The sequence below is a fragment of the Bemisia tabaci genome, chromosome 1 (genome assembly GCF_918797505.1).
Source record: "Bemisia tabaci chromosome 1, PGI_BMITA_v3".
Taxonomy (NCBI): domain Eukaryota; kingdom Metazoa; phylum Arthropoda; class Insecta; order Hemiptera; family Aleyrodidae; genus Bemisia; species Bemisia tabaci.
In genome coordinates, this window is record NC_092793.1 from 69,819,507 (window position 1) to 69,834,696 (window position 15,190).

The 15,190-nt window shown below is 38.5% G+C and overlaps 1 protein-coding gene across 2 annotated transcripts in view; it reads right to left on the bottom strand.

The window, feature by feature from the left end:
- LOC109043093 (cholesterol 7-desaturase nvd 1) overlaps nucleotides 1-15,149 on the bottom strand; it is a 56,300-nt gene extending 41,151 nt beyond the window's left edge. Inside the window, exon 1 of one of the 2 annotated variants that reach the window (XM_072306096.1) lies at nucleotides 14,479-15,149. Coding sequence is in view for 1 of the 2 variants with exons in the window: in XM_072306095.1 (XP_072162196.1) it covers nucleotides 14,474-14,480 (7 nt within the window). In the remaining variant the exon portion in view is untranslated. Of the gene's footprint in view, nucleotides 1-14,473 lie in introns of both variants that reach the window. The other variant, XM_072306095.1, reaches the window with a different exon arrangement.
- Between the last annotated feature and the right edge of the window lie 41 nt (nucleotides 15,150-15,190).

The following is a 15,190-nucleotide window of genomic DNA, read 5'->3' on the forward strand; positions in this document are numbered from 1 at the left end:
CATTTTTTTCAAGCTAAAGTTTTAAATACAGCTTTGACTTTGAATAACCGCAATCAGACCTAAAAATTTAAAAAGCCAAAGTCGATATCATTGCGCAAGTTACCTAGAAGGAAGAATGGATCGATGCCACTTTGATCCTAACTTTTTTCACCGTGTAAGTTTTTTTCAGGATGTGAGCTCTTGATGATCCTAATACTTTGGAAGTATGAATTTTGAAATTTTTTGAGGGCCTCGCAGTCAATTTGGGAAAAGTCAAATCATAACGTTCGGACTAAATACCTTCGAGTAAATTCATTTGCTTCAGTGTTGGTTCCTATTTTAAAATTGTCAACAATAGGAAGGGAGGTGTAAATTTACTTCTAACGCCCAAAATTTAGTGTTCGCCACTTTGTTTCTACTTGTCCAGATGCGTCTTGAAAAGTTTCATTTCAGTTTCCTCAGTAGAGAGAATCGTATCTTCTCATATATGTGGAACTTAAAATTTTGCGGAAGTTCGAGACTTGACATCTGTCCATCTGTCCTTCTTCAATCCTTCGATTTCAAAAAAAAAAAAAAAAAAAAAAAAAAAAATCAAAAATCAATTTTGCGACTTTCGCATAAAACCTTGATTCTCAAGATTTATACAGAAAGAAATGTGCCAAAATCCCTCCCTCCCTCTGCTGAATGTTCCTCTTTTGTCTGTTCCTTAATCATATTCAAGTCCTTCTGTTGTTGTATTTTGAGACCCCTAAACAAATTTTAAGGAGCCTATCATGGAGGCAACTTCATTCCTCTGCAGCCAATTATCCACATTCACCAAGTTCCCACTCGCAATAAAACATGTTTTCAAAAATCCATGCGTCCATAATTTGAGTGTCTATGATCAATTTCAGCTTATTCCTCTATTCTGCTGTAATTTTTTTTCCAGATTGTTGAAAATCGTCAAATAAGCATCTTTCAATTCAAACAAAAACATACACTACTATATTTTACAACAATTTATTTATCATTTCGTTTCCAATCTGTTTTATTCGTATTTGCTCCGGGAATTCATTGATTCACAATTTTTACGCACTTTTCAAAATTTTACGGAGCTGCAATAGTTTGAAACATGTTTTACCGCCATTATTTTGAAAATTTTTGATGAAAATCAAATGATGCTTAAATGAGGCTGGCAAAACATTGAACGATGCCTAAGTGAATAGGAGTCATAACAAGAACACGAGACGAACAGATCATTATCGTGCAAACATTGAATGACCATTACATGAGGCTTAAAATGGATGTTCAGCTGTTCCATTTACTTCACCAATAAGTCAAACAACGCTTCAGTCAAAAAGCTTGCAGATCAAACAGAAACATCGATAATTAGACGGAGATGTGATCTGTTGAGCTTTGAAAACTTCCTTATCAAAGTTTTCACCGGAGGAAAACGCACGTCACGAGTTTATTGCTCAAGAGATGGTCTCAAAGTACAAAAAGATTCTCAACGACAGCTTTCGACATCCCACTCCACAGCGTTTGAGGAATTTCTCAACGCAAGTCTCGAAATGTCACAATTGAAGATATTATGCTCATGAACATGACACGGTATACGAAAAAAAATCGGACTTATTCAAACGAAAAAAATCTTGAAATCAGGGGGTTAATTTTTCAACAGCATTTTTATCAAATTTAATCTGCATTTGAAGTTTTAATGGTGTAGAAATAAATTAGGGTTAAAGGAAGACTGCTTAAAAAGTTAGGAACATCATTTTTTGGGCGACGATAAATTCCAGAAAATTTGGCATTACATTCCAGGAAAATTTAAATATGTCGAGTGCCTACTTTCTAGCGTACCAACTCTTCGCAGTATTTGCGCAGACTTTTAGACAGTTCCCCCTCCTACAAATGGACGAGAGATTCAGGGGCTCTCTCTGGCGGTAGGTGAAAAATATGATATTACAAGATTCACCGTTGATGTGTCAACTGAAAAAATCATTTTTCGTTGTAAATTTGCGATTCCATCGGAAATAAAATCGTTAGGATCACATAGTTGTAATATTACACATAGGATCACACATCAACGATTACCCTCAATTTTATCTCGATTAAATGGCGACAGCAGCGGCACGAAAAATCTCGATTTTATCGCCGATGGAAATCGATCCAATCGTAATAGATCGTATTTGATAGTAGTTCGATGATCGTTTGGTGCAAAACAATTGAATATTACCTCAAACAAAAACTTTAGGATTTGAATTGGAAAAGCTGAAAATGAGAAAATTCCTGACTACCTCAATTTGCATATCCATTTTGCACTCATAAGAATCAAATCTGCAGTGCAACGCAAAAACACCTTTTCAAATTTTTTGGAAACATCGTATCATAGCAGAAAAATGTGTGTACCCTGGGACAATATTATCACAGAATTCTTTTGCAAATACTATCAAGAACTTAACCTGAAAATTTGAGGTACATGGGTGAAACAGTTTCTACTTTATAAAGGGTTAAGTTCCAAAAACCGCGGGAAACTCTCGATGGATTTACGGCGCTCTTGCTCAGCACGACAGAAATATCTATCGCAAGAAACCCGTTCCCTCAGATTACTCAATTGACTTTTGAGGCCATGTTTACATATTGAACCGATCGATATCGATTTACAATTCACCTGTTTGTATCGATTACGATCCGTTTTTGGTTCGATAATATCGCAATAAATTACCGCGTACTGAATTGCGATAATCCGCGGATCGAATGGCAACCGATCGGAATCTCCGCTTCTTGGATGTGGCGATTGGAGCACGAGCCAGACATTTTTTCAGATTGCGGCGCTAAATAGGGCGATGGGATAACGGTTTTCCGCGTCTCATCGTAATCATTCGTGAGAGGTATGAATAATAAATGGGCGCGAAGGGCGGGCGATGCCGACGCGATCCCAGTCTCGGCGTCGCTCCATCTTGTGAAAGGAACGATTTTATAGCTCCAGAGGCTTCGCCCAAGTTGTCGGCTCACCCGATCCATCCCGGAGCCCGGTCCCGATTGCCAGGAAAAAAATCGATTTTTCGCCAACCCGGTCGCCGACGCACAGTGGACCGAGTCAATGAAGAATTTGCAGGTGTCTGAAATTTGATGAATTTCGTTTCTAAGTGGAAACTAACAGGGCCGGATTAAGGGGGTGGCCACATGGGCCGCGGCCCATGGCGGCAAAATCTAGGGGGCGGCAAATTTTGCAATCTTTTTGACTGTAGGTATCAAAAATAGAGAGGAAAAAATCGGATTCAGAAAATAAATCACAAACGAGAAAAGGCGACAAAATCTCTCATTTACTGAGAGTGAAAGTATAGTAATTTCTAATTTTGTCGTCTTTCGGTGATACAAGAGACAACACTTTTAGTTAGTCGAGTTAAGAGAGAAACCAAACACGCAATTTGACCTGAAACGGAGCGGTGAGGCGGTCGGCATGAGACGCATAGCGCCTACAAGACTGCATGAATACTTCACGCATTGCGTCAAACACACTGCGGTCAGCAGCAATCGGCTTGAAACGCATAGCGCCTACAAGACTGCATGAATACTTCACGTATTGCGCCAACACAGTGCGGTCGGCGCGGCGGTGGAAGTTAAAATTATTAACCACATTTATGTTTGGTTCTTTCATAATTTTTTCGTTCGTTTTTTATATACGGAAGGCCTTGTCCAAACAGAGATGGGTTTACGGAACTGAATTTTTGTTAGTGTTGACAGGGCTATTACAAAAAATGTGCCCAACACGAGTAAACGCGTCTCATACACCCCTCTCCCAGTGGCACGTTCACGTGATTGTTTTTACAGATCGTATTCGACAGATCACTCAGGTGAGATTATATTGATATCAATTGGTTCAATATGTAACCACAGCCTCAAAAGTCAATTTAGAAATCTGAGGTAACGGGTCTCATGTGATCGAATTTTTATTCTCTCGAGTACCAAATCGCAATGAAAAGTGAAATTGTCAGGAATTTCATCATTTTCAGATTTTCTAAATTAAATCCTAAGATGTTTGTTCGCGGTTATGTCCTATTATTTTTAACCAAACGATACATCGAACCACTGTCGAATACGATCTATTGATGTTTCAAAACAAATGAGAAGGGGGCGGAAAAATACAGGCGGCCCATGGGCGGCAAGTAGGTAAATCCGGCCCTGGAAACTAAACACGAAGATACCCTTATTTCATGAATTGAACAATTATTGTAGAAGATATGACAAACTGATCTAATCTGCTAAAATAGGAAATGCAACCAGATGAAGTCACTAGGCAGTGCATTTTCTCACTTTCGAATCTATTTTAATACAATTTCTCATATCAGGAAAAAATTATAAAAAATACTGTGAAATCATCTCGTTTAAACTCTTTCAGATGAAGTAATAAAACATGTGCATGCAAATTCCCCATTAGAGAGGTCGGACATGAAATTTTTTACTACAACTGAGAATTTTCGTGTTTAATTCGTCACATTTTAAATTATGAGGGGTGATACCAGCAGAAAATTCAACGAGGAAACCACTGGAATCGCTTTTGGAGCCTCAAATTTTTCATAAACGGAGTTGTGAAGCGTTTGAAATTTCCAAATCGTGTCCGACCTCTCCTATTTACTCAGCCATTGTGCGACAGTGCTTCGAAATGGCTCCTGAGACGCAATTTCACTTGCTGCGCTTTCCCGTCTGAAAAAGGGAATTCGAATAAAAGCCCCGTTACGATTTTAATGGATTCCGTCCTAGGTCACCGCGGTGATCCTCCCCCCCCCCCCACCACCCCACCCCCCCCCCCCCCGAGGCCGGGGCCCGGATGCTCGCGCTCCTCTGTTTTTCCTCGACGGACTCGCCAAATCCTCACGTCGTCTGACACAATACTTTCTAACGGCTCCGGAACGCAAGGATGACGTCATTCTTCACGGCCCTATTGTGCGCCCCGGGAGGCTTTGTTAACTTCAGAGTGAGTGACATCACTGCCTCGTGAAAAGAGGAGGCCGCGTGTGCTTTCGAGAAAATTGCCTGTTTTGATCGGTGTATTTTGTTCCTGAGGCGTCTCGTAAGTGGGTCGCGGTGCAGGCACATAGCCAGAGGGGGGGGGGGCAAGGGGGGTTCAAGCCCCCTCCGAAAGCAAAAAAGGAAGAAAATAAGGAGACCATAGATATGGTGTTCTGTGCAAATTTTGAATGAAATCGAACAGATAGATTCTGAGATATCGCTGTACACAGATTTGGGGGACGCCTGACGGACGGACACACATTTTTTCAAGTATGGTTATTTTGACTCCTGGGACCTTAAAAGTCCAAAAGTGATGAAATTTCAACTCCCCCCCCCCCTTGATGGATGACAATACATCCTCTACCCTCGGGTAGCGAGAAAGTAAAAATTAAGGAAAGAGGAGACAGAAAATGAGAAAGGGCGAGAACGAGAAAGTTCGAACTTTTAAAATGCGTCCATATAGATTTAAAATTTCCAAAATTTTCCAGATGTGTTGAATGCAACGATTTGAAGATATCGTAGACTGAAAATAAGAAAAGAAACGCTATTTTTCACCAGAAATTGATGGAAAATCTGCGTCACAGAAGCCTCAAAATGCGTCCAAATAGATTCAAATGTTCACAAATTTGTCGGGGGAGGCCCCCCGGACCCCCGTCTCAACTGGGAGGTATTCCATACCCCTCGAACTCCCTCCAAATAGTAGGGGAGGGGGGAGAACTTCGCTCACCCGACCAAGCCCTCATCGAAACAAAATCTTGACTACGTGCCTGTCGCGGTGGGCTTCCCACCATGTCCCTTGTGCATGCATTATGCCAGGAAGAGAGAGAGGGACCGAAAGCTCTTTCAAGGAGATTCCGCTAGGTTAAAATGAATAAATATGGGAAAATGGGACTGTAGGGAAACTGTTCGGAAAATGGGGGAACAGGAGGAAAATAAAGACAAATCTAACTGGATCAGATAAACGTGTATAAGCGTGAGAAGAACTATAAGAAGACAAGTTCTCGTTTTAACGATAGTCGATCAGAAAAAGACGGGCGAGCTTCGAAATCAATGACTCAATACACTAAGATACCATTCAGGGGTGCAACATCTGTACAATCCTTCAATTCTAGGATTGCAGGATCGGGGTGCACGCTGGGCGAAAATGATGTAGACCAGGTTCGGCACCGAGTTATTACGAAGTTTCAACGATTGAAACGCGCACTATAGTGAATGCGCAATGTGTGAAGTACTCCTTCAGTCTGGGGGCGCTAATATGCTTTTCGCGCGGACCGGCGACCGCACTGTATTTAGCGCAATGCGTGCAGTATTCCTGCAGTCTTGTAGGCGCTCATGTGCGCTTTGCGCCGACCTAAAAAATTCCGTGTCTCGATACCACTTCGATATTATTAATTAATAAGCGTTATGCACCGTAGCCGTTATGCGACCCGACCCGCAGGGCCCAGGGGGCTCACATCACGGGACCGCATCACTTATTCTAAATAGAACTGACTCATCTAGGGACATTGCCATTTGATAGCCGCATGAATCATAAAAATCGGACCGGTAAAGTTTTTGAACAATGAAGACTCGCAATATATGTAAATGGGAGAATTCGCAACTTCATCATGTAATATATAAAAACCTGGGTCTTTTTTCCATAATCTGAAAAGAGCTAGCTCATCTAAGGACCAAACCCTGCTGATAGCCGCAAAAATCATGCATCGGCCCGGTAGAGTGATAGAACGAACTGACAAAAATCGAAAATTCATGGGCCTGCGGAGAGCTGAAAGTGAAAATGATGATGAATTTCACTTGAGTTATTTTCAAAAAATTGGATCGACAGGATGTAGATCTACATATGCTTTGAGAGTGTACGATTAAGTTATCACGTCGATTTTCTAGAAAATGATGTCATAGGTTCCGCTGCAAAGAAAGTTCATGAAACGATAACAACGATCAATTAATGAACTTTTTTTACCGGTCGTTTACTTTTGGCTATTCGTAAGCTAATTAACATGAAAATTCAAGCTTTCTAAGATCTTTTATGTACTATTGAGGAATAGATGAACTTGCTGTCAAAGTCGGAGTCCATAAACATAACGATCTTATCGTTACCTACATTGACCTATTGATAGTCCATCATTATCCTCCTTGGTCTATGAGAGTCACCTGTTTCCTTCATTACGACCTCAACTTTGAGAACTTTTTTTGAGCTTGGAAGTTTCTTTCAGAGAAAATCACATGCATCATCGTGTTATCCTCCCAAAATTCTAAAAAAGAAGATGTCCTTGAATCGCAAATCCCTGACGCTTGCGAGGGCCAAGAGCTCCATTAAATTACCTTCAGCAGTGGTCCGCCTTTCAACCAGTGCGCCTTCAAAACTCGAGCAAGCAATTTTAGCGGCTTTGGAGCAGTAATAGTTGCTTCCTGTAGTTTGGCCACGCTCAATACTTTCGTTTCATTTCCATGTCATTTCGTCGTTTCCCTCACGAAAGAGCGTAACTTCATCTCAATGTTGCCAAATTTCCCCTCGCAAATCCCAATTAAACTAGGAGGATATTGGGAATTCTTAACAAAAAATTTCACTAATTTTTTTCCAGATTTCGTAAAAAAATCAGAAAGTTTTTTGATTATAATTACTCAGGTACAACTTTGTAAGATGAATTAATTGTTTAAGTCAATTTAGCAGCCTCGGAATAGAGTTACGTTCCTTCGCGCGGGAAACGATGATTTGTGCAAATATTTACTTCAACTTCAGCTTCACTCCATCAGCATTTGTTCTAAACAATTTCACTATTTTATTTTCCTTCTTTTTTTTCACTACGGGCAATTTGCAAAAAGGATGGAAAATCGCACTGTCATCTTCCCAAAGAAAATTAAATTGTTCAGTCAACTTTACAGCCTTGGATTACGACATGCCTTCGTCTGGAAAAGAACGACTTAATGTGAAAGATTGATAAATGATATTACATCCGCTCTAAGTGTTGCGATGAATTTTTTTGGAGACTTAAACGCCGGGATAAGAAAAATGGTCTTATAGCGTAGCACGGGCGCGGGAATCACCTCCGGCTGTTTCACCCAACAGGATCGCTCTATTTTCCCTTTTTCTTCTTTGTCTATCGCTTTATTCACCAATTTCAATAATGAGTCCGTTGTTTGGATCGAATCTGAGTTCGCGCCAATTTAATTCGTCTCCTTGGCTTCATGAATATTTTAATTCGGAAAAATCGGAACATTTCAGCGGAGATGGTGCATATAGCAGATGACATGGCAGATGCAATTAATTTCAAGCACTCCTCGTTATTCCTCTTCGGTAACAAATGGTTATAAAGAAAATTGAAAACGTCTATCTTCATCATTTCATCGCGTCTAGATTATTGGAACTTATGATATTGTGAAAAAGACTTAAGTAACTCTTTTAAAGACAGTTAAAAGCGCTGTATAATTCAAAGAAGTTTCAGTAATGTCTAATCCTTTCAATTTCTTTTTCTCAAATATGTGAACAATATTAATTGAGAATAGAATTAATGTGAACAGGAGATTTTCCCACTAAATTTATACTCATATGATCAAATTGTTTCTTTGGAAACCATTCGGAATTCGAATTTACACAAACCATGCAAATGCTTGTCTATTTCTTGCGTATTTTGAACACGAGGTGAATGATCATAGTAAGTACACGAGTGGTAGATATGGCATCTATTTGGCGATTCAGTTGTTGAATATTCCCCTTATCACCCTACACCCTTATTAGACATACTAATATAAAATTTTTAATGAAAAAGACTAACAATAAGTCTGATCGATAGCTTTCACGGAAAAAAAATTGCTGATTCAACAATTCAATTGCTAAAAACAGTGAGTGCAATGTTTCAACGCAGATTTTACAACAAAAAAATGCTACTTTAACCACATTGTAAACTAATTCAACCACGGGGGTGGTTAAAGTAGCATTTTTTTGTTGCAAAATCTGCGTTGAAACATTGCACTCACTGTTTTTAGCAATTGAATTGCTGAATCAGCAATTCTTTTTTTTCCATGTTATGCTCAACATTAGGTGCTTTTTCATTGGAATGTAAATCTCACAGCCTCTTATGGAGCATGACATTTAATCAAATGACGTTGGACTAATTTAATAGTCAGAAGCAAAACATTAGTAAGTAGCACCAGTCAGACATTTCCTATCTTGTTGACGTTTAAACAAAATTGTATAAATATGCAATGCTTTTACTGAAATAAGTCTATCAATTATGGATTGTCCATGTAAACGATCCGCTTTTGCGTAAATGCGTCTGATTTTCCATTGGCTATAATTCTTATCGGAGGGCCCTCTGGCATATTAATGCGTGAAATTTACGCTTCAATTTCTCTCGCGCGATGAATGACTTTCAACGTTGACCTAACGCTCACGTGAACGTGACAAAAGTGGAAATTATAAATTGGGAAAATAAGGGGTTAAAAATTCATAGGCGTGAGCTGACTTTGCTTTCACTCATTGTCAGACGAAAGGAGGCGCTAATGAGGATCGATAATCCGTCTTAATTCCCGCCGCAAGTGAATTAAGTGAGGTGTCTAAGGCGCCGATCGCAAGAGTCGTCCTCCGAAATGAACCAGATGCATAATTCCTATCCCTGATCTCAAAGTTAATTCCGCGATGACTGCCTGCCGGTAGTGATCAAGTCAGATCGCATGATATTACGAGAGCCCATTGATGCCCAATCGTGTCTACGCCGTAGGCAAATGGTAAAATTAGGCATTTTGTCAAATGCCGAGGCGAATAGTCAAATATTCTAACTTGAATTGAAATTCTGATTCTTTTATTAATTTGAGACAAAATAATTCATTGCTCCTGCAAGAAAAAATTCTCAGTAAAAATTTGCACACATAATAGTTTTTTAAACAATTTTTAGCTTCTGAAGAGACACTGATCTTGAAATTTTCAGCAGGTCATAAAATACAGAATTTTTGGGATTTCACCATTTAATGATATGAGAAGCATTTGAAGAGGAAGAGACGAAAAGAGTTCGTAGGTTTGATGAGTATTATTTATCCAAAAATAGTGAAAAATCGTGAGCTCTTCGCCCTAAATTCACAAAATTTTGTAGACCGTCAAAATTTAACTATCTGCCTAGGCATTTGACAAATTGCATTCTTTTTTTCATTTTTATATAATATCTTGAAAAGTAATGGTGTCGACAATTTAGTAATTGGTAATCGGCGAACTAGTATTTGAGAAAAACTAGTACCTCGGGTTTCGGCGTAATAGGTAACTCAAAATAAACTTCCACTTCCCTTTTTTTTAAACTGAGTAAAAATAGAGATTATATGCACGCAATAAAATGCGTTAATTTAAGTTATTCATAACAATCTCTGAACAGAAAAAAAATTAATTCTTGAAAAAAAAAATCGTGGAACAAATGGGAAAAGAAGGAAAAACTAAATTGGAGTGATTTGCATTTTCGCTTTCTCTAATTTTTGGAACCTTGGTGTTAAGAAAAAAACACCTTATACTGGAAACGGAAAATATTACAAAAAATAGAAATCTAGTCGCGTGACATTTTTAATCAACCAGAACTCCCAAACAGAATTAGATACTTGGTTGCTTTGTTAATTTTTATATGTGGATCCTCTTTTTTATAATTAATAATTGGTAATGTTAATCAAAAAAGAAGACGATTCTCGGGATTTTTAGGAATTTTTTGCCCGCGTTTTCTCCCCCAAGAAAATTTTTCAGCTACGCCCTTGTTTTCATTCCGATTCATTAAATATTGCCTTTAAGGTGACCAACCAGTCGAACTATTATATCTGCCTTTTATGCTCCCATTAGATTTAGATTTAGACATAGTTGGTTCTCACCTCTAAAGTCTATGGCTATGTCTATTCATAAAACACGAATTCTCAGGAATCACAATCAGATGGTAACAAATTACGTGGTTTTTCTCAACCTTTCGTCGTTATGTTGATTTTAACTGCACTTGATTTAGATATCCTTGATACCTTTTCATATTTCCTTGTTTCAACTGTGTCATTAAGAGGCTGCTGCCTGACTATTGAAACGTTACAAGACAAGACGTAGCTCTATCTTGACTATGTGATATACGAATTTCGATGTCTTATTAATTGGGCTGCTTGATACTTTCAATAATAGACCCACAGGAATATTTCTGCTATCTTCTTTGTAATGTTTATGATTTTTTAATATATATACTCTCCGTTGCAAAGACTCAGTGCTGCTATTCACTAACTGCGGGCTCAAGCTGTACTATGTACTTATACATACTGTTTAATGATAATGAGGATATTTGATTATTTGAGTGCATGAAAAACGGTCGGAGAACTTTTAATCTTGAACACTATCACTATTCTCGCCTTTACCAAACTTATGGCTGTTAGAACCTTTGAGTGATTAAAATTGGTCACGTGAGGTGATTGTGCGTATTCATTATGACCAGAGGATGGTTTGATGATCAAGGACTGCCCATTTCAGAAGTTTTAAAAAATAAGTCAGAAGAAAATGGTGAACAAAAAACCTATCGAAAGATGCAAGAAAGTTCCCTTCAAGTGGTGCTAACGCAATACGCAGCAAACTGCATGCGAGGTTTCAATGCATAATTTCTGCAAAGACTGTACACATGTCTCATAGCCAATGTTCGTGTTTGAGAGTCGCTCATTTAAATCTGATATCACGTTACAACAAAATTACATTTTCAAATTGATTGTCTCTGCGAGAGTCAGTGCCTATTTCTGTGAGAGCGAATTAAGAAAGCGATGATGATGTTGGGCTACATAGTCTATGATATAAATCGCTGTCATAACCCACGGTTCCTTTCATCATTTTTCAAAGTGATTACTTTTCACGTATTGAAAACCGTAAAACACTGACTCCCAGGATAACAGTTTATCTTTAAACCATGAACCTATGTAAAACCTGAAGAGATTAAGGCAACAAGACGAATTACGTTAAAGCGATTCCGACCAGGAAGTGAACAAACATCGATATATCTGGCAAATTTTGCTAAAATACGAGTTTTGCTTCTCACTCTTTCCAAAAAAAAAAAGAGCTGAAACAATGTGAGAGCATACTTCAGCAGTCTATTATGGTAAAAAATCTCTTCAGAAAACCCTATAAAGCCGAATGAGACTAAACGCGAAATATCGCGTCGCGTGCAATCAGTCAAATCGAACTAGAATTTTCACATTTTGTCATTTGGCTTTCATTTAACCTTTCCGAAAGAGATTTTCCACCATAATAGTCTACATTGTTTCAGCTCTTTTTTTTACAAAGAGTGAAAAGCAAAACTCGCATTTTGGCAAAATTATCTCAATGCATTGTTTTTGTTTACTTTTTGGGAGAAATCACCTGAAGAGACGAAATTGCGAACGGTAAATGCCCATCTTATTGATTGCAACCACCAAGATTGGTTTATCATTTTAGGTGACGGCTCAGTAGGCCTAATTTGAAAACAGTTTACTTTGATACGAAAAGTTCAGGTTCCTAAGAAAAACTCATTTTTTTAGAGGATTCAAAGGGATTATTACTCCTCCCAACCCCACTTAACCTACTCCAAGCAACTTAGGTTAATAATGTTACGACGCCCTGAAGATATTCTGAAGATTTTCCTCCTCACAGATTCCCCTTAAATAACGCTTATATCCACCGAATTTTTACTCTTCAGTTGTTTAATGGGTAACTGATGGCAAGTCATTTGTCCGAAAAATGTTCCCTAGTAGAAGTTTTCCTAATAATTTTTTCCTAAACTTGAAGAAACTTATCCGTCCAAATACAATTGTCAATGTTCTCTTTTACCTTTCTTAGCTTTTGTCCCAATTCATTTCTCGGTAATTCTCGTGATCTTATGAGGAATATCGTGAGAACATGTCAAGCAAACTTGTCTCTGTTCTCCTTCAATAAAATAAACTTAATGCGGAAATTTTAAAACACCGCAATCGAAGTACGTGTTTCTGCTGTTTCGCCGTCACTATTAGTTGCAAAATTCAAGTGGACTTTTTGAAATATGCGTGAAAGCCAGGAGATACATTTCAATGGATGTTTTCACAAAAACCCCTGACATAAATGGCGTTTCTCTTATGTTGAAAGCTTTGAAGTCGGATTCATTCATTAGAAATCATATTTTGAGCACTCATGTACACAGAGCAACTATTCAAACTCCTGAGTGTGCAATGGGCATAAGTCGCAAATTGAAGGCGCCTATCGAGATGATCTATGCCGTCACGGCAACTCTGCCGTCTTGTCGCAGCGACCTCCCACGTTAAGTCTGTGTAAGAGAAATTAATGAAGCAATGTCATGCCAGCGAATGTAATTAAACAAAAATTTGAAAAAAGTAGTGGAATTTTCGCGAGAGACTGTATAGTACATTTAGCTCAAAAAAATAATTTGACATTATTGTTCATCCTGCGAGTAGTGGAAAGGTATAAGACTAATATCATTTTGCGTGGTTTTCTTTTTATATACATCACAGATAATGAGAGTTGTGAGTAAATAGCTGAAGCAGATACTCGCTTTACAACAAACTAATTAGCTGACTAGCAACTTTTGTTGTAGGGTGAATTTTGATAGACAGAGGGTGAAAATGGAAAAATCAAAGAAATCTTAGCGTTTACTTTATGTTCAGAGGAGACTTTTTCATCGCGTAGTCGATCTTTTCACGGCCTCGTGCTATTTCAAACTTGTTTAGTTCGCAGATTAAGTGAAGATGTTAAACTTCATTTCGTCAATAAGTTCAACATCAGATCAACAAAATTAATAAGCTGCTAAAGCATCTACACGCCCTAGTGTCTGCGTATGTTGCTGTGTGCCACGATTAAAATTTTCGGTCATCATTCTGTTGAGATGCACTCGCTTACAGCTGTTCGTAATGGCAATTTACAAAGGTGAACTCATCAGGAGTCAACAAAATCGGAAGCGGGTAGCGAAAACAGATCAAATGTTTCATATTCTAACATTTATGAGAAAGTAATGTGCATTACAGTGCGTCAAATTCTTAAAAAATCACATGATGAAAATGAAACCAAGAATACGGAAAATAATCCAGCTTTTTTTCTTGGAATTGTGACATTTCGAGAAAAAAAATTTGCCCTTATTACATTAAAAAGAATGTTTGTCAGGAATTACCATATCAAGACATCGAGGTGTAATAGGGCCTTTCCTTCTTTCTTTTTTGAAATTATAGATGCATAAAAAAATTTGAAAGAGCATATAGCGTTGAGATGAGATTGTGGCGTTCAGTTATTAGGTACTCCTAAAAAAGGTCACGATTAATTGTTCAAAAACTGTGACTGTAGAGGAAGGATGAGGCCGATTTGGAACAATACATACAAGTGTATGCCGTTAGTCAATCTCACAAATACCCCCGCCCCTCTTTTTTGCGTATTGTACGCGCTCATTTCAAAGTGAATACCAAAATAGATAGGTGTAAAGAGATAAGGAGCACTTATGGTAATTAAGTCATCCATTAATAAATATGAGTGTTGGCTGATTTAAAAAATAATGTAACTCACCGTACATCTTGTCACTTTGAAGGCAACGGAGGAAGGAAGAAATCGAACTTGTGGGAGCACTTTTCTAGGATAAGACTCGAAAATTTTCACGTGAGTATTTGAAGGAGTTATGCCAGAACTTTAACATTATTATACAGGAACCAAGCGAAAAAAAGCAGGAAAATGATACGAAAAGAATTAAAGATAGAAAAAATTGGGAACAGAACGTAGAATACTGCAAAAGGAGAGGGGAAAGAGCAGAGAGGAGGAGACTGGGATAGCGACTTTGAGAGTGGGAGAGCTGGGAGGACCTCCAATGTCAAAAAGAATACGCAGAATCGAAAATTATGACTAGGAAGACGGAGGAAGAAAATGAAGGACTCGATGATAATGATCATAAAAATAAAAGGAAGGGGGAGAGGAGGAGAAGGAAGAGGAGGGAGAGAGGAAAGGAGGAGGGAGGAGGGCGGCGAGAAAAATGTTTTAATTATTAAAATAGGGATTAACGAAGCAGGGATGATAATATGGGGCTGATGAGAAGGGAAGAAATTTAGAGACGCGTCTTGAAAGCTGCGAAAAAGTTGGACTTGAAAGCACAAAGTGTTGGAAATGAATGCGCGGACGAGCGGAGGTTATGTAAGACATTACGCGGACCTAAGAGCATGTTACAAAACTAAAAGGGAAGACGGACAGTGAGTGGAACGGTGAAAGAGAAATGGGCGGAGAGAAGAGCGAGAA